The sequence below is a fragment of the Podarcis pityusensis genome (genome assembly GCF_964106645.2).
Source record: "Podarcis pityusensis genome assembly, chromosome: 5".
Classification (NCBI taxonomy): Eukaryota; Metazoa; Chordata; class Lepidosauria; order Squamata; family Lacertidae; genus Podarcis; species Podarcis pityusensis.
This window is the reverse complement of record NC_138032.1, coordinates 81,732,814-81,756,086: the sequence shown is the minus strand read 5'-3', so window position 1 is coordinate 81,756,086 and position 23,273 is coordinate 81,732,814. Positions and strand designations below refer to the sequence as shown.

Genomic DNA, 23,273 nt, shown 5'->3' with positions numbered 1-23,273 from the left:
AGCAGTTGTAGTGGAACATAGCAGAGCAAAACAAGATGTTTCCTTTAATTGGAATGATGAGCTCACTCCTGGGTGATAAACAGCAGCATTATATAACCAGTGGGGTATTTGGTGTTTTTGCAAAAATCATGGAAATTGATTTGGTCTTGTTCAAAATATGTTTATATTTTTCTTATCAGTGTATGATTTCAACACTGATTACATGTGACATGAAGGCTTTATTTTATACCCTCCCAGACAGTTTGGAGAAAACAATAACATGACAATTTTATTTTAAATAACAATAATAATACTACAAATTTGCAAAAGGCATAGCAATTGAGGACATAGAATGCAAAATAAGCATGTGTGCTGAGGATATTTCAATAGAAGCCAAGAACCAAAGAACATTCAGTTCAATCATTAAATCAGCAATTTGTTGGACCTGGGCAGCCAGTAATTTGCTTGTCTGCTCAAAGAGGGCTTATGAAGGAAGAATTGCCGTGGCAACAAATCTTCAGAAGACAGGGACCAGTAATGGGACTGTGGAGAGTACTGCAGGAAAACATTTTGTGGAGAAATACACCACAGACATTTCTGAGGCAGGAAAATATCAGAAAGGGACCCGGTGTTAGAAAAAAGAGTTGGACAACATACCAGGAAAGTTAAAAACAATCTCCTATCTAGACCGAGTGCTTAAAAAAACATGAATGGCTTTTGCACTGTGGCTGTACATGCACTGTAATAAATGCACCTTGCTCAATGGGCCCATCTCTTTGCCACAGTCTCACATACTCATTTGCTTACACTTCCGTCTTGGGACCAATCTGCACCCAGGGCTGGCCATTTTACCGCCTAAAGCAAGGGACAAGAGGGTGCCCCATCCCCATTCCACATAAACAAGCTGGCTGGGCTGAGCGCTAATGACAGGATAGAACCCTCCTCGGCATTAGATTGTGATGCTGACAGCACCAAGGTTACAGCTTCGATCCCTTTAAGGGACAGCTGCATTGCAGGGGGTTGGACTACATGATCCTCAGGGTCCCTTCCAACTCTATGAGTCTATGAGATATCTGAGGCAGCAGGCCAGACTAGGTGGCCAATGGCAAGCTGTTTGGTAACTAGAGATAGAAGGATCTGCCAATTTCAGGTCTGCCAGATTCTCATCCTCCCCCCACCTTAAATTCAGCTCTCCAAATTTCTGCAGAAATTTGTTAATTTTTAAAGAATTTTCCCCCTCATCAAAAGGACCAACATTTTAGTGAGAGAAACACATTTTGTTATGTCGTTTGTCTAATGTACATATTTTTACAAGCAATTTTGCTAAATTAATGCATGTTTATGTTATTTTCACTGAGATACTCATTTTTGTGCACACTTTTTGTAAACATTGGTTGAAAAACTGCATCGCAAAATTCAGATGAGCGCGAATTCCTAAGGATGGCTGTGCTTCAGAAAGTATGAATTTGATGGATTATATGTTTTAATGTGAACTGAATAAAATTTCTCCCCGATCCCAACTGGCAACACAGTAATAGCAGGCAAGGCCTAGGAGAAACAGGCAGGAACTGCTGTCTCCCCCCCCCCCCATCCCCTACATAATCTGTCACCTAAGGCAGTTGCCTCACTTTGCCTAATGGTAGGGCCAGACCCATCTGCACTACTATCCAAAAGAATATGCAAAGGCAGGCAGGAGCATCTGCTTTTACTCCTTGTTCTTTTCACTACTCACATGCTTGAGAGGGCGAGTAAAGAGGCAGAAACAGCAAAGGAGGAGCAGGGCCCCAGAGATCTCTCAGAGGGTCTTGGGCTTACTTCCAAGCATGTACAGTTACTATCGCATTCCAGAGCAAGACTGCTGCCTTGTTTGATGTAAGCAAAGACAGACTGAGCAAAGGGAACATGTTGCTTGTGAACTGGGGCTCTGGTTTCATTATCTTATTTCCAGTTAATATCATTAAAAATATATTCATTTATTATCCTGAAAAGCACGCTTGCCTGCCAGGTTTGCCAGGAATGACTGACAGTACAATACACACAGAAATGTGGAGTTGGGGGCAGGAGGCAACAGGAGAAGAAGGCAAATAATTAAGATAAAAACACACAGGATAACAAATGACATCACTGAGATGGGAACAACCTGGGGCCCTGCTAAGCAAAGCATTCTTAGTCAGCAGTGGCCTGCTGCGGCAATATTATTCTAACCCAGTTGACTGCCTGATATGAAATTCAGGCTACTTTTTTAGGGCCTACATTCTAAAAAATAACATGAACCAAGTTTACATTAACTGCAGGTTGTTAATAGCCAATGAATGGAAGGGGGGGCCCACAGCAGCAGCTGTGTTTCATCCTATGGAAACCAAGATGTGATCTTCAGAGGTTAAAAAAGCCGGTTAGAGCTAATGCTCCTGTTCCAGAGTCAGCAACTGGTTCTGAAAATATGACCCTGTGACCAAGATGCCTAAAACCGCTCAGACAAGCAGGCTACTTGCAAGAGCAGTGTAACTCAAGAGTTCTGCCATGTTCAATGGGATTCCCAAGTAATTGTCCAAAGCTTTGCAACTTTATCCTGCAATCCTATATGCCAGGTGTCACCGACCTTTTGGGGCCAGTAGACACATTTAGAATTTTGAGAAAGTGTCATTTGCGGCAGTCACAACATGGCTGCCATGGGGTGATTAGCAAAACACAAAATGGCTGCCACATCCGCAAGAGCAGAAAAGGAGACAGGGCCACAAAACGGTCATACTTCCTTGCCACCCACCCCATTAAGAATGCAGCGTCAGACAGGAATGGAGCTGGAGGATCAAACAGTCTCTCATGTATAGTCAGTTTTTGAGGAGATATTTACTGAGACTGGGCGCACTGATATGTGCAGGCAACACACCTGGGAGTAGGCCCCACTGAACTCAAGGGAAGGACAAATTTGTCAGTTTTGGTTTCTCTCTGTTTCTTGTTCTTCCAGTCTTCTTTCCATTTCCTCATTAGTTTGTGACTTTAAAAACAAGAAAACCACACAGCCTTTTTAATGTTATTTTCACACACATTTCTCCTCCTAATGCACACGTCTTTGAATCCAACGTTGCCTAATAGTTGCACCTTTGCAATTAATTTCCCCTAATGCAACACACCTTTGTATGCTATTTTCACCAATGCACATTTTTAGTGCACTTTACCCTAACATGTGTGTATTTCTGTGCGCATTTTATGGTTGGCGAACTGCATCACAACATTTGGAGAAGTGCAGTTAGCTCTGCTGAAAAGAAATTAAAGTACAGGTACCTTTAAGACATAATTTGGGATAACATACATTTTTGCCACTTCACCAAAAAGGTCCTGGGGAGGCATCCAAAAGAGTCAAAGCAGTATAAAACTGAACCTCTCAGTCTATCCTAATTCACAAGGTTGTGATGATGGGATTATCCCCACCCTGTGGAGAAAAAAATGGTACTTGAGAGGTGGATTTAGAGCTATATGATTATTGTGCCAATAGGCCAATAGAATCAAACCTTAGTAATCCCTATCTCTGTCCCTATGTAGGTCTGATCTTCCTTTTCAAAGCTATGAACATTTTGATTCCTTGTGAACAAGAAAAATCTAAATACCAGCACTTGAAAAGTGAGAGTAAAGATACTCTTGTTAAGCATTTTCAACTAAGGCTCCAAGCTTTTGTTCCTTAAATTAGTTATCTCTTTTCAGTGGCTATCCAGACAGCTTGTCTCCAAATGTTGGGAAAGTCATAACCGTGTTTTTAAAAATGCTCAGAGGAAGTAGCAACAAGTGCTTAATTCCACAAAAGTTTTACTTGTCTAATTGACCTTCATTTATATTTATATTTATATTTATATATTTATATATTTATATATATATTTATATATATATATATTTATATATTTATATTTATACAATGGTTCCTCAAAGAGAGAGGCATCAGGGCTGAGGCTTATTTGGGAGCACTGTCATGAGGGCAAGCAGCAGCGGGGTGAGGAAAAGAGACTTTGTACATGCCCACAGGCCACAGAATCATAGAACTGTAGAGCTGGGAGGAACCCCAAGGGTCATCTAGTCCAACCCCCCTTCAATGCAGGAATCTCAGCTAAAGGAATCTCAGCTAAACCATACATGACAGATGGCCACCCAACCCCTGCTTGAAAACCTCCAAGGCAGGAGAGATCACCGCCTTCCGAGGGAGGCTGTCCCACTGTAAAACGTCTCTTACCATCAGAAAATTCTTCCTTAGTCAGAATCTCCTTTCTTGCAACTTGAAGCCATTTTCTTTGCTATGTACTACCTCACTGTACTCCTGTCCAGGAGTCCAGGAGTTATTTCCAGTTGGCAGCAGGTGGGTGTATGTGTGGAATGAAAAAGGGAGGAACTGAAAAATGGGATTGAGCGGCACAAGAAATAGCCCTTGGGAGAGGAGTCGCGTGAAGTCATTGTAAAGGAGGTTGTCGTGGCTTTCCAACTCAGCATCAGTGAGCCACACCTGGGTTCACCTGGTTCTCTGTAATAGAGATGTGGAGCCTCAGATGCAGGGGCTGAATGTTGTCCCTCTAAGCCTATCTGGCTCCCAGCAGTCTCCAGAGGCCACAAATGGGTCTCCAGGCCACAGGCCTCAGAGGTCTCTAGGCCACAGGCCTCACTGCCCCTGCCTTGAAGTTTTTTTGTGTGGCTTGGATGCGTCCTTTAGCTCTAATAATGCCTCTCGCTTGCTTGGACGAAGGATAGAGATGACTGTGTGTGTGTGATTGCATGCAGAAAATAGCCTAGTATACAAAAGTAAAACAGGTATTCATTGCTTGGTCCACTTTTATGTCTAGCTGTGGAAAGTTGCTCGGAAGGGAATGTGGGCCTCAGACGGAAAAGAGTCCCCCCCCCCCCAAAAAAATAATAATAATAGGAGAGGGGTTCAAAGTGAGTGAGTGAGTGAGTGAGTGAGATGAACCCTCTTCTCACTGTCCACTTTTTAAAAAGCCGTTGTTCCCCCTACAGGACTTACTTCATTTTCGGACAGGGAGCCTCACGAAAAAAGGCTTTTGAAAATTGGTTGCAAGGGGAAAGGGTGGGCAGGGAGGGTTCATTTCCCCACATGACACACTTTCAGTCTGCATGCTTTGAGAATTAAGACAGCAAACACAATCCTGTCCAGGGTTCTGGAGTATGTATGCTGAATCCAACCTAATGGATAACTGCCGAGATGAGTAGATTATTTAAGAAGCTGGGCATCTAAAAACACGCATATGTTGTAAGCCGGCCACAGGGGCTGGGGAAACCCAGCCAGATAGGCGGGGTATAAATAAAAAAATCATCATTATTATTACATTGATCATTCAGACCATAAATAAGGATATTTTTCAGGATCAACGTATATTAGTAATGTATTGGTCAGGAAGACTTAGAATGCAGCTGCCACTAATTAAGCATTTGTCAGCTCTTTCTACAAAGTGGTGTTGTGTGACAAGACACCATGACTTCCTTTTGTCCTTAAAACAGGAAATAGTTGTGGTAACGGCACAGTAGATGTTGGCAAACTTTGGTTTATTCTGTCAATTTAGCCTCACCAAAACCACCAAAGAAATTGTCATCTTTTTGTGGTCTGTTTTGCGGTTGATGAAAGAAAGCAGGAAGTCAACTGAGGTAATTTTAGATCCGGGCTAGGGATCTAATTATTGCCTGTCTTATACCGAACCTAAATCAAAGTGAGAAAAAATGCTTCATGTACCAAAGGTTACATCCCTGGTTGCTCCAGGTAACAGAATCTCAGGTAAGTAGAGCTAGGAAAGAAAAGTACCTGAGACTTTTGGAGAAGCATTTCTTAGTGGACAATAGTGGGCTAGAAGGACCGTTTAAGGCAGTTTCATATGTTCATCTATGTTGTGGCACCTGACTTCAGAACCAGCAATGCATTATCAGCTACAAGATAAATACTTGTAGAAGTGGAATTAGCTTTTCTGCAGTGGACTATTTCCTTTTAGTGGGGCTGTTGGTTTGATTGATAGGTTGATTAACTAAGGAAGGAGCTAATTTAAGCAAGAGCATATTTTGGATGAGGGTACACTTATTTGTTATAAGCAAGGACACATTTAATTATTTTGTGGTATTTCTTCACGTATCCACTGTTTACTGAAGAGGCCATGTAGAATTTTTGGCTATGCCCAATGTGATCTAGCAGCAGATTTAAAGATGCATGTATTACACCAGGCTTCCTCAAACTTGGCCCTCCAGATGTTTTGGGACTACAGCTCCTATCATCCCTAGCTAACAGGACCAGTGGTCAGGGATGATGGGAGTTGTAGTCCCAAAAACATCTGGAGGGCCAAGTTTGTCTGTGCCTGTATTACACACATACCCCACAATGTTTCCGTTTTAATAATTTTGTTCCGGAATTTTTAATCTGAGATAACAGTTCCTGCACACTATTTCCACATGCATGATGGACATCTGGAAAAAGAGCAACTCAAACAATTCTAATTATAGAAAGCCCTGTTTGGTTATTTAGAGGGACAGAATGATTCTCATCCATTAGTCTGGCATCTAAGAATAAATTATACTTGCTGAATGACAACATATGCAGCCACGCTGGAGTGGAACTCCATAAGCAGTGAAACTCCAGAGATTATTCTGCACCTCCTAAGAACGTTCTTAAGGCTAAACACAGTCCTTCAGACAGATACAGAAGGATGGAATTTTTAAAATCTGGGAGTGACTTAGGGCAGCCTTCAAACTGTAACATGAGAAATGATCTTCATTGGTTGCCTTACAAAGGAAGTTCTGGGTTCACTGGCTAGGTCTGGTGGAAAGGAAACTGGCAACAATCTCTCTGTGTAAAACTAACAACCAGCATCTTATTTTTGTTCACTGATAAAGAATTCCTGTCAGGAACTTCAGCCCGACTCCAGACTGTTGCTTCCTTTTAAGATGTTGCTTCCACTGGCTGAACTCTCCTGCACCCCTCATAACTTACTGCCTTGCCTCTTAGGTTGTATCTAATGTTACTTTATATTGATATTAGTCATGAGATAATAGATGATGATGATGATGATGATGATGATGATGATGATTAGTCATGAAATCCAGTGTCGGATAGCAGTGTGTTCAAATTCCTGCTCAGCCATGAAACTCACTGAGTGACCTGGGTCTGACACAGCCTCTCAGCCCAACCTACCGTATTTTTCGCTCTATAAGACGCACCAGACTACAAGACGCACCTAGTTTTTGGAGGAGGAAAACAAGGGAAAAAATATTCTGAATCTCAGAAGCCAGAACAGCAAGAGGGATCGCTATGCAGTGAAAGCAGCAATCCCTCTTGCTGTTCTGGCTTCTGTGATAGCTGCGCAGCCTGCATTCGCTCCTTAAGACGCACACACATTTCCCCTTGCTTTTTAGGAGGGAAAAAGTGAGTCTTATAGAGCAAAAAATACGGTATTTCACAGGTATAAAATGGGGAGGGAAGGGACCCAGCTTTCTGAGGAAATGTGGGGTATAAATGTAATAAACAACTTATAAATAGTCATTTATCTTAAAAAGGGTTATATGCTGGAAGCATATCAGAGGGCCCAATGAATCACACTCCCATGATTTTGAACCACATAAGGGTTTGCCTGTAGTGTAGTACAATTCATATTGCACATGAGATAATGTTTATGTGTCACCGGGCTCCTTGGGTAGAAGGGCAGTATACAAATTTAATAAATGTCTACCTACCTAACTACTTACAGCTGTGTGGATAGTTTCATTATATAGTCTAGTCACTAGCGGGTGGCGCTGTAGTCTAAACCACTGAGCCCCTTCGGCTTGCTGATCAGAAGGTCAGCAGTTCGAATCTGCATGATGGGGTGAGCTCCCTTTGCTCTGTCCTAGCTTCTGCCAACCTAGCAGTTCAAAGCATACCAGTGCAAGTAGATGAATAGATGCCGCTGTGGCAGGAAGGTAAATGGTGTTCCGTGTGCTCTGATTTCCGCCATGGTGTTCCGTTGTGCCAGAAGTGGTTTAGTCATGCTGACCACATGACTCGAAAAGCTGTCTGTAGACAAACACCGGTTCCCTTGGCCTGAAAGCGAGATGAGCACTGCACCCCATAGTCGCCTTTGACTGGACTTAAACATCCAGCGGTCCTTTACCTTTACCTTTTACTGGACTGAATGATATCTGTGTGGAATCCGGAGTTTCCTGTTGTTCCGTTCTTGTTGAAGAAAGACAATAAAATTCTGTGTAGGTGCAGATGGAACTCATCAACCTGGGTAGCCCATCTAGGGGTAGGAAGAGGAAAACTCGGCTCTTATACCTCCACTGCCTTGCCGGATAACTTCAGGAGAAGAAAGGGCTAAGGCAGGCTTCCTCAACCTTGGCCCTCCAGATGTTTTGAGACTACAATTCCCAGCATCCCTGACCACTGGTCCTGCTAGCTAGAGATCATGGGAGTTGTAAGCCAGAAACATCTGGAGGAAGCCTGGGCTAAGGAGTAAACCCTACACAAATCTGGAGTGGAGCCCCTAAACCGGTTGGATTGTGCCTTGTACATGTACTTCCTAAGGACAGTCACCTAAAAGAAAGTTATTTGCCACTCTTGATTCTGGATTTGATTAATACTGTATTCATTTGATTTGCCCAGTTTGACTTCCAAGGTGGTTCCGTCATTATGTCACTAACTGATTTCATGAAAGAATGCATTTCTAAAAGTGAAAAAGACTTCAGCAGAAAAATAAAATATTGAGGATTTTTCCATTTTGGAAAACCATTCACCCTGCATCACCGCTTATACACAGCTGCTCATAGTACAGCAACTAGAAATCTTCTTCTTCTTTCAGTCCAAAGATGTTCCTGAAAGTCAGGGGTATACATTTATATGTTGCATAATCTTATTTCTAAGGGAAAAAATGAAGGAAGTGAAAACTGTTTAACATACAAATTTCAACAAATTCAGCCGTGGTCTTATATATGCTCACACACTTTCTAGCATAGGCCACTTGAAAAAATGCTATTCTTCCAAAAGAAGAAATTACCTGGTTTGAATAGTGCTATATCCACTGATTGTGTTACAAATTAATTTCATGTAACTTTAATTATTAGAAATTGGAATTTTTCCTCAGAAAAATATAGCAGCTTTCCATTCTGGAAAATTTCCCGCCTCCTGTCACAGTATAAAAATCCTGCACTCACCCCAGACATTGTCCAGCTATTGTCTTCTCCACTATGTACAGAGTGAGAGTAGGGAGGAAAGTACTTCATGGGTTCTCTTTTTGTTATTGCTGAATTCACTGGATAAGTATCGCCACATGTATCTACTTACAAACTACACGTTATCTGATTCTGGCTAGTATTTCACTTCCCTGTGAAGGAAGCGGGCAAAGATAAGAGGCAGCAAAAACCGCAAATGCAATGAGTTATTAACTTAATTTCAAGCCCTAATTTTGCCTGTATAATTAACTTCAGGCTTAAAGATATATTCTTCTGTCCCACTTAGGAATGATGAGACCAAACCGAGAGTGTAGTTGTGGATCCATTCAGCTGAGATTTAACTAACTCAGGGGTGTTAAGCTTGATTTATTTATTAACAGTCTTAGATTGTATAGCCAGAGATTCAAGACGGGTTCAAGTGTTATATGTAAAAGAGCAAAAACTGGAGGTTTGGTTTCTCTGTGTCTGCAGATGACAGAACCCTGCTGTGCAGGTTCACATTGTGTGTGTGTGTGTGTGTAGATGAAAAAAGGGAGGGATGTACCTTTTTTGTTGCAGAGATTGCCCATGCACAATTCTTACTGTAGCACAACTGAATCCAATAGCCAGCATGGGCCAGGAGAAGTGTTGTGCTGTGTTAACCTATCCTATACTGTTTTGTCCTGCTATGCTGCTTTTGCTTGTGCTGCCACTTGCACAACAAAAATAGCTTGCACAACATTGCGGACTCTCCCACTTTTTGCACTAAATGGTTCTTGCCAAGTGACCTCAGGGTTTCTTCCTCCAACTTGCACTCCAGGTCTGGATTCAGGCATGGTCCCAACACATAAAAGATGTAAGAGGCACAAAAGGAAACAAATTGGAGAACACTATCGTTTGTTTTTTGCAGTATTTTAATACAGCATTAAACTGCTATAATGCTAAAAGCAAGCCATATACTATTCAGCAAATAAGGCACATGTCGGAATGCCATTTTATGGACAATCCACAACAGAGGTTTGACAGTCTTTTAAACAACCCAGTTAACCAGTTATCACCTTCGTGGCTGAAATAAGCCTGGCACCCCTGAGGCCTATGTCCATAGAAATGTTATCATCATTATTATTTTTAAGCTGTACAAATTAATTACCAGTTACAGAAGAGAAAAATTATACGACTGAAACTGAAAAGAAGTCTGTGGGTACAGCTATGGTGTTTTTTTCTTTAAGTTTATAAGTAATTGAACTAATCTAAACTGGTAGACGTTAATATGATAAAAGGGTTAGTTTTATACAATGTAGTGATTGCTGCTCTAAATAACCTTTGTAAAGGAAAAACAAGCCCAGTACAGGATTGAACCTACCTCCTATTTTAGCATGGTTTAAGAATCACACAAACAATCTTAATATAATGGAGCTATGTGAAACCATAAAGCGTAAGATGCATATAATACGTGCACATGCATATTGTATCATTTTATGAATTCTAAATAAAAAATAAACACAAAATGCTTGTGTCGATCTAACTCTTTCTTGATTATGGCCACTGATTGATAGTACTGTATTGTTTTACTGCTAGCATGGCATTGCAAATCCCACAGCGTCTTTGCAAACTGCTGTGAGCCTTCCTTAGCAAAACAATGTCTCCCCCCTCCCACCCACCCACCCTGAAGAGATAGTGTAAAAATAATAATAATCAGATAATATAACCGTGTTACAGAATTTCTGAAAGCCAAATCTGGACTCTTTGGATCATTTCACACATTACATTGCAACAAAACCAGGGAGCTGCAGCCAACCCTGCTGTCGAATCTAAATGATGTTACATGTTTGTCACATTTACCCCTTGCATGTTAAGGTATGCAGTAGGTTATTTAAAAAAACTAGATGTACACCTGAAAAACATAATGTGTGAATAAGTCCTTTGAGCATTTGCACTTCAAATCTAACTCTTTGCACCGGAGTCCCTGCTATGCTACTATAAAACTGTGCCGACATAGAAGGCATTATAGCCCCATCCTAAGCATAAGTTTTGGGAGTGGGCTATAAACAAGTGTGTCTTTCACAAGGTCATAAAGTGATAGTGTAACATCTGATTCTTACCAAATCAGTTATAGCTTCTCTAAAAAGGCAATACTTTTCAAAATACACATATAAATAAACCGAATAAGCATATTAATATAAGTTCTAAACACCTGAATAATATACTGGTTACTTAATACTGATATTTTCATCCAAAGGAAAACAACAACAAAAACAACAATATGGCTTAAAGAATTGCAAGGTTTTTTTTTCTTCATGTCAGAATTATGTACCAACTTTCATATAATATTCTATGTAGACAATATTTCCTTCTTAATGTAGTTCTGTTGCATACTTTATACAGACAAAAGCATTTTTTTAAAAAAAGAAAAAAGCAAAAGCAAAAAAGCAAATTCCTTTCATAAATATTTTCTTGAGGATACACCCTTAATTTTGTATAATACTTAAGAAAACTCTTAGCTCTGTTAGTATTCTAGTAAAAAAATCCAAGGCCCTTTTTGAAAGCTTCAGAGTTGTAAAAACACTTTTTAAAAAACCCAAACAGAACAAACAATAGTTTTTTTTAAAAAAAGGCCCTCAAATATATACAAAAAAAGGTTACTGCAAAGAGTTTCCAGATAACAATTCATTATTACAAAGAAATATTTGTAACCATTCAAAAATTTAAACACCTAAAAAGTTTTTTCCCCAAAATACACACACAGTATTAAAAAGAAGAAAGGAACTCTATGTCAAGTATAACTCAAGATAAATACACATCTGCAAGTAAAACTGTAAAATATTTCATAACAGGGGTAAACAGTAATATCAATTGACTACATCTATTAACTGCACACGATTGTCCCTTTGATATTCATCCTAAGAAAACACAAACCTTCATTTGTATAGCTACAATTTCAGTCGTCTTACTGAGTGCTACAGCCATTCAACAATACTTCCAGAGGCAGTGGTTTTTGTAGACATAAAACAGATAGGCACTGAGAGCATATATATATATATACACATACACACACTGCCTTAAAGAATGACAGTGTGGATCAGTCCGTTAAGTCTGAATTAAAACCCAATATCTGCTTGCTTAAATTTTAACAAGGTTTACATGAGGATGACTTAGCACTTGCATGATCAGAAACCTGAATAATGTCTAGAACAACGTAGTGGGCACCATGTAGCCAAAGGTAAGCACTTCTAAGTCCCACTGATTACAACAGATTTTGGGAGTTGCCTCATACAAAACCAAATAGTTGGCCAAACAAGATAAGAGCTCTCTATTCTGCCTGGCAGTAGTTCTCCAATGTGGTGGGTGAAGGCATTTCCCAGTCCTGCTATCAGAGAACCCTTTTTTAAAGGTGCCAGATATTTATCCTAGAATCTTAGGCATGCAACCCATATGGTCTGCGCTCTGGCCTATCCCCCGATGTGCTTAACTTTGCCATTGAAATGGATGGGACCTAAAAAGTGCTTCGCTTTGGTTGGATCATGCTGCTTTAGTTACAACTAGTTTGGGAGGGGGAGGAATCTAACTCCATAATCCTAAACTCACATTTCATTTTCACTGGAATTTCCAGGTTCAATCAATTAGGCTCAAAAAGATTTTACACAAACAGGGGTTACATGGAACAGCAGGTGGTTCTGTGACACATAAAGCAATGCACTTTTCATGCATAGATCTCTATATTTTATTTTGTCGTTGGCACATTTGTTGGAAAGCCAGTGCCCCCACATACCAGAGGTAAATGTAACATTGGCACTGGTAGGAGAGTTGCTGGAGACCTGCGAGTTGCCAGTTCACATGGGTGAATATGCACAACATCTTTTCAGATGGGCCTTCCAAAATCAGCACTTAGTACTCCCTGAAAAGCTACTGCTGAATATTAGAGGGGGTGGCTGCGGCTCCAGAGTAGTTTTTAAGACTGCTCTATGTGCCGCTGAAAGAAGTCAAATTTAGAAGCGTCTTTATATACCAGTCAAAATAATCCTGCACATGTACCTATAGGAATGGCTTATCTTCATATGTAAAAAAGAAGTGTGCAAACTGCCCATTACTTTTTAGCACATGCTGAAAAACAACTTCTAGATTTTCCAGGTGTGTTGTTTACAAAGCGTATTTTTGGCATTTTCTGCAAGTGGATGTGATGCAATAGCACTAAATTTGCACTAGAAATGTATTTCTTAAAAAGAGACAGATTGTTTTCTGAGAAAAGTTGGGCATTGCAACCCCAGTTACAAGCTGTTTTAGTTCATATTTCACTTTTCCTTATTAGATATGGAGATATTACTGCTAACATTTTATAAGTGGTCAAAGAGAAATACGGTATATGATATAACATATGGCTCTTTTGTAACCATATTGTTAACTCTCTTGCAAGAGTGAAACAGAATTAACACTAAAAGTTCAAGTTTTTAAATGCCACCACTCACCTCCAGATGCCCAAGATAATGAGCACTGTACTGTTCTTTACACAGTCACTTAATCTGGCAATGAAATGGAAGGAAAGTTAGAACTTTTTATACAGGAGCAGTCTTCCTTGCTTTCTGCTTTTGATCAGCCCCTTGATCACGTAAACAAAGTAGATAAAGAAGTTCAGGGGTTTCTGTCTCAGGATTACTGCCCATGTAAACAATATCTGATGCAGAAATGGCCTGATCCCTTGCTTTTGTATAATCACAATATCTTCAAGTGGCCACTGAGTCACTCATAAGTCACTCAGGGAACTATTTGAAAACAAAAGCCACACTGGCTCTACAGTTGTATTTGACAGAATTCATAATACCCACTGAAGGTAGGCATGGTGATTCATGTCACACCCATTTTATTGAGGCCTAGGGAGAATTCATGACTTGTCAAAGTTGATAAAATCAGTCATTATTGCAGGATCTAGCCCAGAGATACTGAGGCACAGTCACACGCAGTGCTGCTAGATGGTGCTATAAACTATTTAAATTAAGTTAATTAATTTCCACGGATTCTGAATGAATACCGCCTGCCATCCATATGAGACTTATTTGCTTAATGGACATTAGGAAAATACAAGGAATTTCCGTTTTTGGCAACATCATGACAGGTTCACAATGAAATTTGTTGCTGGAATAGGGCTTCTACTAATGGATTTAGAAAGAGTGCACCTGTTTCTTTAAAGAGCTCTGCCACATTCAGCTTCAGATTGGCTTGCGGTTGTACTTAAGTGCTGGTGTCCTCTGCTCCTAACCACTGTGGCATGGAACCAGGATACACAGCAATTATTTTCAGAGTGTTGGTGGTGGTATGAGAAGCATAATTTCTCATGGTGTATCCAGTTTTGTTAAAGAGGTTTGGCAGGTTTCATAGTGCTTCAGAAACCTGCAACATCTCTTTGGCCAACGTAACAGTGAAAAAGACACCTTCACCATAGCACTTTCAATGCTCTTCAAAACCACTGTCTGCCTTTAGGCCCACATCCCACAGGTGGGACCATAGCTCAGTGGTAGGGGATATGCAGAAGTCTGGAGGAAAGTGTTTACTGCCTGAGATCCTTGAGAGTTGCTGCCAGCCTGACTCAGCATAAGACAAATTCCTGTGTTTACCACGGGAATGGAAGGTGACTGAGCTTCTGGACCACTGCAATGATGGTTGACGATCTGCCCAAACTCTCTTTGCCCCGCAGCCCACTATTACCCTACTGGGTTCCAGATGTGAAACATCTTTTAAGTATTGTTTTCTTATACATGATGATAATCAGTGAAGCACTTCACTGCTACTGCTGATAGAAATACTCACTGCAAGTATGGATAACATGGCATCATCCCTAGCTGATCTGACATGAGATGATTTGACACAGAAATGATCGTGCTTTGCCAGGAACAAAAACATTCCCGTTGAAGATCATCTCAAGTGAATACTATCCAGAGCCACAGTCCACCTGTGATTCTCTGCAGAAACAGGTTGTGCAGGCAAATGGTCCAGTCACTGCTTTATCCCTTCTCTTAAATTTAATACATAATACAGAAAGGAGTTAGAGCAGCTCCAATAATATATCTGCTTCACAAATAACACTTGAAAATTCTCTCACTTGGTGCAATTATTACATTTCCCCTAAACTAATATAGTAATGTTTTGGAAGATAGGAAGAAGGGACAGCTTTGCAGTGGAATTTCCTTTATGCATTCCTATGATATCCCTATGGCTACTTAGATATATTATTTGATATTTAATAGGAAATTGGTGTAGTTGTTTCCTGAAAGTGTCACTGAATACACAATAAGTAGGCCCAAGTATATATATATATTCAGTTAAGGTATGGAGAATACGTCTCCCATGATTCACAGTAAATTTACCTCTGCCCACCCTGGTCCTAAATATTTGTACTGGCATATATTCTGCAGTGATGTTGAAGTAGCAACCCTGTAACGGCATGCAATATGGTTTGGGTATTCTAAACAGTTTGGGTGCTCAGTCTTGTGATTGAGCTTTTTTTGGTCTTATGTGTAACAAAAAGTAGGCCACATAGAAGCTTATAAGCAGTGATGAAAGCAAGTGAATGAGGTGTTCCTTGTCCCAAACTCCCATCATGCTTTTCTGCTATTCTAAGCTCAAGGCTGATTAAGGCGTTATGGCCCCCACCAAAAATCTTTGGCGTAGTGGCACATGAGGATTCCCCATAACCATTTTGCAAAATCATAGGGTCTGCTGTTGCGAACATAGAGAGCTTCTGAACTATTACATTGCTCTGCAAGAGCCTTTTTGTGATGAGCTTGATTACAAACATGCTTTGTGCAGAGTACCACCATGCCACAACAATTTTCAGTGGACCCTATCTACTTGAGGGGTGTAACGTATGAAATTTCCTTCATTTATAATGTAGGCAAAATTGTTGGTGCCATATTGCTTGGCAAGTCCCAAGTGTCTATCCATTCCTGCCCTCCGCCATCACTGTCTTTAAGTCATGTGTGGCTCAAGCACAGTTCAAACAGAGCTCCTAAATGAATACATCAACAATATTTTTTGTTTAGGAACCACTGAAGGGTTACAGGGAAGCTCCCACTATCTATTGTTTAGGGAGCTGATGTGTGTCTTTAGATGTGGAGAGTACGTACATCTTGAACATAGTGTGTGAGCAGATCAGTTAGTGACACCTCATTTCACTGCAGGAAAAATCTAACTGTAGGGTCTTTGCTCTAAAAGGAGCAAAGGGCCAAACTGCACTACAGAGTATGTGAATGAGAATTATAATGGGGCAGGGAGGGCTTGGGATAGCCTGCTATGGTGAGACAAAGAAAGATGAATTTATCGTGTTGGCTATATAAGGTGGTTGGTTATGTGGCATTCACAACAGTAGGAATTTCAGCCACCACTTGCATAGCAAGTACATAAAGAAAGGAAGGAGAAGCTTTAGAAATTGTGACAAGGGAACGGTATTGGTCAACAACGCCCTGAAACAATAAATGCATCCTAAGCGCATTTGCTCAAAAGTAGCCTTATAGATTTCAGTGGAACTTCTTCTGAGGAAGAATGCTTAAGACTACTGCCTAAGAAAGATGAATTCCTGATTGACCCTTCCTGCTCTACCATTATACTTCCATGCAAAACACTCCCTCAAACAATTATTCACTTGTTCTTTTTAACCCTCAAGATTCTATTAATCAAAAGCCTACCAAAAGTCTCATTTCAGTGGCCCTGGACTCTTGGAAAGCAAGCAATCAGATGCAACTCTCAGACCAACCCTAAAGTCAAGGAAAATGAACATTCCCCCCTCCCACGCACACGCACATGCACACCTTTTTCTAGCTTAGCCCTCATTGTATTAGAAAAATATATCGTTTGTGGCATTGGCTAGAACCCACATTTAACATTTCCACCCATTTTGTCTAATGCCTGCAAAAGCCATGACGTTATTATATACCTCTCTTGACAAACAATACTGTTTCACCTGGGCAGGATATTGGAACTGTGTAAACAATCAACAGAAACCACGTCGGTGATTTCATCACGAACATGATGGGCACAGCCCAGCAAAAACTGCTACTGCACAACCCCCCCCCCACCTGTTTTAATCTGGCTTGTGTGAGGCTGTTATGCAAGACTGTCAGGAAAGGACGGCGGTCGTACAGCAGCAGCAGCGCTTGATGATTGTGCCCTACATCAGTAACATCTGTTTCATATATATATATATAAACACACCATAGTCCTATAAATACAACTTGCACGTATACACATACACAGGAAAAGGGTTACATTCTATTAACGGTAAGGCGTATTATTAGTTTGTTGATAGGCAATATTGGTGATGTTTGGGGTTCTTGTCTGATGTTCTTTTTTCCTCCCCTCCTCTTTCCTTTTGACTGTTTGCTGCCAGAGGATCTAAAAACGTGGTGGCAGAGGTGATCCTTGTGTTGATTTATTGCACACGGCGGCAGTAGTACCCCAACACTTTACATTTCTCACAGAGATGCTGAGGGTGTTCTTTACTTTGATCAGAAACATCCAGGCCGTCGGGCTTTTCCAAGGGTCTCTGCATAAGGAAGGTAAGCACAGGCATACATTCATGTAAATGTGAACTGAAATGCAGCTCTGGTCCAAAGACACATGAAACCACAGCAATATGCAGCCATTTGAAACATTGTAGGTTAGGAGATGAACAGAGAACTTTCACAGACGGCTGCCCACTGATTAAAGAACATTCGATGTTGATCATTGCCACATATTCTTAAAACACAGAATCACCGGGTACCACATACAAATTAAAAAGGCAAAGGGTGAATGTTTAACAGTAATCTGTCTCCCATGTGGTTTACCATTTAAAATATTTGCATATTGCCAGACTCTCAGGATAAGTGGGCTGTGGAAATACCAAAATTGTCGAGAGCCACCAAAGTTAGATCTGCGAATCCTCAGATGATGATATTGATATTATTATTATTATTATTATTATTATTATTACCCCATCTGACTTGGTTTTCTCAGCCACTCTAGGTGGCTTCCAACATATATGAAAACATAATAAAACTTTAAACTTTCAAAAGCTTCCCTATACAGGGCTGCCTATACAGCAGTCTTCTAAAGGTTATACAGTTACTCATCACCTTGACATCTGCTGGGAGGGTGTTCCACAGGGTGGGTGCCACTACCAAGAAGGCCCTCTGTCTGGTTCCCTGTAACTTCACTTCACGCCAGAAGGCTCTTAGAGCTGGATCTCAATGTCTGGGCCAAACATGGGGGTGGAGATGCTTCTACATGTATATAGTGCCAAGGCCCTTTAGGGCTTTAAAGGTCAGCACCAACACATTGAACTGTGCTGAGAAAGTACTGGGAGCCAATGTAGGTTTTTCAGGACCCAGCGGCTGCTCCCAGTCGCCAGTCTAGCTTCCGCATTCTGGATTAGTTGCAGCTTCTGAGTCACCTTCAAAGATAGCATGGCCTGCACAACAGCTTTCCCTACTTGGTGTCCTCCAGATGTTTTGGACTACAACTCCCATTAGCCCCTGCCAGCATGGCCCAGTGGTCAGGGACAATGAGAATCCACAGAATCACAGAATTGTAGAGTTGGAAGGGACCATGAGGCTCATTTAGTCCAACCCCCTGCAATGCAGGAATCTTTGGGCAAGGTGGGTCTTGAACAACCCTGAGATTAAGAATCTCATGCTCTACCAACTGAGCTATCCCAGAAGGGTTCAAATCACCTGGAGGGCACCTTGTTGAGGTAGTCAGTTGCACTGCAGAGCACTCTCCTTTTCCTTGCTGACATTAACCCTGGATGTCCCCCATCTGCAGTGAACACTGGGAAGCTATCCATATTCCTTTACATGTAAAGGCATGATTCAAATCTTGCCTCAGCACAGAACACAGCACTACGAAAAGTGGGAAAGGGATGTAGGAAAGGTTGTAGAAACCAATTTAATTGTTCTTTATGGTGTCAGAATTGCACATCTATCTCTCACTGCAAAGAATTATTGTCAGAGCAATGTATAGGTTTTTGGAGCACCACATATATTCTATGCAATCATCTGTTTCCTGCCTCCCCGTCACCCTGAGCAATATGCTCACCATCTCCCCCCCCCCCCCCCCCCGCCAAATATATGACCATGATTTTGGCTGCAGTACTTTAAACTTTTTTATTCTAGCGGAGCAAGAGTGTTTCAGATTGCAGCCTTCCTGCTCTTTCCTCACCAACCCTCCCCGAAGCAGCTTTAAAATCTTAACTACAAATAAGACATTTTTGAAGAGAGACATAATCCAGAAATGAAATCAGCTGTTTATTCCCCAGCAGTTCACTTCAAATGTCTATCATAAAAACAAAAGTGCTGTCTGAAATTACACACCGTGTAAGTGAGATGGAAACCAACCACTAGCTAAGAGTCGGAAAGAAAAACCCTGAGGAAATGAGCAAAGGTCTACTAAATTTTAAGATTTAAGCAAAAAATAAATACCCAGCTTGCTCTTGTACCTGAATAGGTGCACTGCCATATTTCTTGAAAAAGTTAAAATTATGAATGAAATTGATAAAATCTGAGGGTTTATATCTTTTCTTCCTGGCATTCACAGAGAGAGCCCCCTGCACCCCACAAGGGCCTCCTTTATTCTGTGCTATGAAAGGTCTGCTTAGGAACTGAAGGTTTGTGCAATATCCTTCTCCTTCCCACTGGCTCTGCTGCAATGGTGGCTCCACTGCTTTGGCCAAAGTGGCCTATGAGGTTCCCAGCCAGGGGGCAGAGGGGACCCTGCCCAGTCCATAATAGAGGGGGGCAAAGGGCTCTAGCTCAGGACAGCCGCACTGTGCGAAAGTGCCTGGGGGAGAAGCTGCCGTGACCTGACCCGAGAGAGACAAATGCAGCAGTTATCGTGTTTATTGATATAAACTAGCTTAAAGCAAATTAACACAAATACGCAGGAATAATTTTTTCCTGGAAGTAGAGCAAAGGATGTTGGGGGTGCCAAGAGTTTCTTGGACCGCAGTCAGAAACAATATCTTTCCCTGGTTTGCTTTTCCCAGGCATTGGTTGATTTCAGTTTTATTGGCCTGCAACCCATTTAGATCTCAGAAAATGTTATTGTTACCAGCACGTTATGACATACTTCAGAGGACAGACGTTGCAAACACAGGAAATCAGGTTGTTATGGGCCAGTTGGAGGCCACAAAGCAGTGCTTGGGCTGCATGCATCTGGTGAAGTGCAGCTGAGGTTCAGGCTGCAGAAGCAGCACAAAAGCAAAAGGCATTAAACCAGCATGCAAACCAAAGCATAGCAAGCAAGTGCAGCATTTTGTGAGGGTAATGATGGCCATGGTCTAGAGCAGTAGTGGGGTGGCCCAGGTTTTCTAGTGGAAGGAAGCACTATCCACACCAGTTCATTTGCCAACTACGTCCTAGCAGCTTGGATGTAGGGATGTACGCCATAGTGGAAGAGACTTTGGTGCAATGCAGTGGGTTCCAGGGCATGGTCAGTTCATGTGGGGCACCAGCCAGGACTTGGCTGTTGCCTGATGTGTATCAAAGGCTAAAGCTGACAGTGCAGATCCATGTGTTTAAATGTGGCTCTGTCCCATCACATAAAAAATAAGGCATGGGAGCCCAACTTCAAGAGCAAAAGGGGTGAGGGACACTAAACCTTTTCCTTGCCTGCCACCTCCCTGCCCCACCTCTCTGGATCTCTTCTCCCCATCCGCTTTTCTTCCGCCTTGGCTCCCTTCTGGTATCAGAACTGGAACTGGAATAAAAGTGAAGTTGAGGAGCAGACCAAAAGTGGGCAGAGGGATTAGCACTCCTCAGAGGGAGTGTAGGACCAGTGTCAGGGGTTGGACTAACCACAGCCCAGCAGAGGGCCCCCTGCAGACGAGAGATGCTCCACCAGTCTTCCATTGAGAAGTCCCCAGCAGAAGAACAAACACAAGGGGAGTGGTCATTGCAGGATTCTTTGCAATGATCACCTGTTTCTCTTGTGGGAAGTGCTCCTGCAGGTTGCAAGGCGGAGAATGAAACAACATATTATTCTTTATTGCAGTGCTATTTTTCTAGAAAAAGAGGTGCCAGAACTCACAACGAAACCTTCCTTGTTCAGTTATAATGGCAATGGTGCTCACCTGAGAGGTACTGGAACTGAGTTCTGGTGAGTTCTGGCTGAGAAAAACCTGCTTTATGTTGCTATATTCCTATAATAACTATTATATATCCTGTAATAATTGTCACAGCAAGAATGTGTATGTGTACACCAAGACTAAGGATGCCTATATCATACCACTCAAATTTAGTTCACATTTCTTCAAAATTATTGTTCATCCCCAACCAAAGTTTCTTATGGTTTTTTGTGATCAATTAGCAACTTTTATATGTGTTTATGTATCTGATGCTTAAATCCCTCTAGTCCCTTTCATCTTGTTTGTATGAATAACTGTACACTGTTAATATGGAATACAAAGTGAAAGAGAGCTGTTCTTTGCACAAATGTGCATTCTGACCAATGCACACTTGCATTACACCACCAATTTAAGCTAGGGAAAGCACTTTAAGTCATGTGTGAAATGCCCCAAGTAACGGAAGGATTTGGCTCAACCCTTCATTTCATACACAGATGATTTCTCTGATAGTTTTCTGGATGCCAAACAGGTAATGTTGCAGGTAGTTTATATGTATTTTTCCTTCTGGAACACAGGACAAGAATCTTTTAAAGGAGAGAAATATTTTTGGTGACCTGTCTGGGATTCTGTGAGCAATTTATATGTTTCCAAAAGGGTTTCCAAAAACCCTTCGCTCCCAATAAAACAGTATCCAGCAAAGCAAACCAACTACCAACTGGCTGAATCTGAACCCAGTTCTGCAGCTGTCGTTACAGAAACAGCAGAGAAGGCCAAAATAACAACAATTTTTTAAAAAGGAACTTGACAGGAGGCCAACCAGGAAGAAGCCACGGCATTGATGCTTCTCCTAGAAAGTGGCGGGGGGGGGGGGAATGACCATTCAGAGGCTGGCATCTGGGTGGCAACGCTGCCAAGAACACCCAAGGAAATGGATATACATGCCAGCTCAATCACGAACCCACTGTGACGTCAAACCAAAAGGGCAGCGAATAGCTAATTGAAACAAAAAGCAGCAGCCTCCTGGAAAAGAGACCTTGTTTCTTTTAGAGCACCACCACAGTGCTATTGGTGGTGGTGGTGATGGGGGGAAATACAGCCCTAACTAACCACACTGAGAAAGGACTATGTGTTAAAGGGCGACATGGAAACTTCCCTGGAGCTGTGTGAATGGGGAGCTGCGCTGATTTGAGGAATGAAGGCTGCAATCCTCAGCACACTAGCCTGGGAGTAAAGCTGCCTGAGCTGAGTATAATGTGCACGACGTAAATGTATTGGAACATAATGTGTGAGAGAGGGCTACGGTTAATTAGCATTTGTGTTTGCATGTAGTCAAGAGTTCCAGATGAATAGATCAGGTGCCAAACCGCAACTGATTTGACATGCCACAATTAATTGCATGCTGGTTTGAATCATGCCTTGAAAAATATTGATACAGCCTTAGAAATAACAAATGTCAGTAGGAAACAATACTATAATGAATTTAAACTACATTTTACTGACTTCTTTGGGTTCAGATACATCCAGGTTTTTGTCATCTGATGACATCAAGGCGAAACAATTGATGAATGTGGATTCCAGAGGGAAGGGTGCCACTTTCCTGCCTCCAATGTCAGTCCCATGAGCTACGTTTGCACATGGGTTGTTCCAACCAAACCATGGTTTAATCGGAAGGAACAGTGCTACAGAGAAGTTCCCGTAATGCTGAGCCCTTACTCCTGCCATGTCTCTGAACCTAAGCCCATGTTTATGTTTTCCCCCAAACAAACCACAAGTGAAGATTCAATTCTGGAATTTTGTGGGAGTTCCCATATGTCATCTTCTCCCAGGGCACACCATCTTTTTCATTAAAAAATTGTCCAGTAGCACCTTAGAGACCAACTAAGTTTGTTCTGCTTTTGTGTACATGCACACTTCTTCAGATACACTGAAACAGAAGTCACCAGACCCTTATAGAGGGTGGGGTGGGGGTTTTCTAAGAAGGGTAGTAGGAGATGGGTGATTGACTCAATGGGTATGGTAAACCTGTTGGCAACTGTTAAGGACTGCAATT

At 41.5% G+C, this 23,273-nt stretch overlaps 1 protein-coding gene across 2 annotated transcripts in view; it reads right to left on the bottom strand.

Annotated features, from left to right (window-relative positions):
- Positions 1-10,031: 10,031 nt before the first annotated feature.
- Positions 10,032-23,273, bottom strand: part of ZCCHC24 (zinc finger CCHC-type containing 24) — a 121,039-nt gene continuing 107,797 nt past the window's right edge. Inside the window, exons 4-5 of one of the 2 annotated variants that reach the window (XR_013986585.1) lie at positions 16,363-17,665; positions 10,032-16,324 (exon numbers count right to left, since the gene is read on the bottom strand). Coding sequence is in view for 1 of the 2 variants with exons in the window: in XM_081006122.1 (XP_080862248.1) it covers positions 17,552-17,665 (114 nt within the window). In the remaining variant the exon portion in view is untranslated. Of the gene's footprint in view, positions 17,666-23,273 lie in introns of both variants that reach the window. The other variant, XM_081006122.1, reaches the window with a different exon arrangement.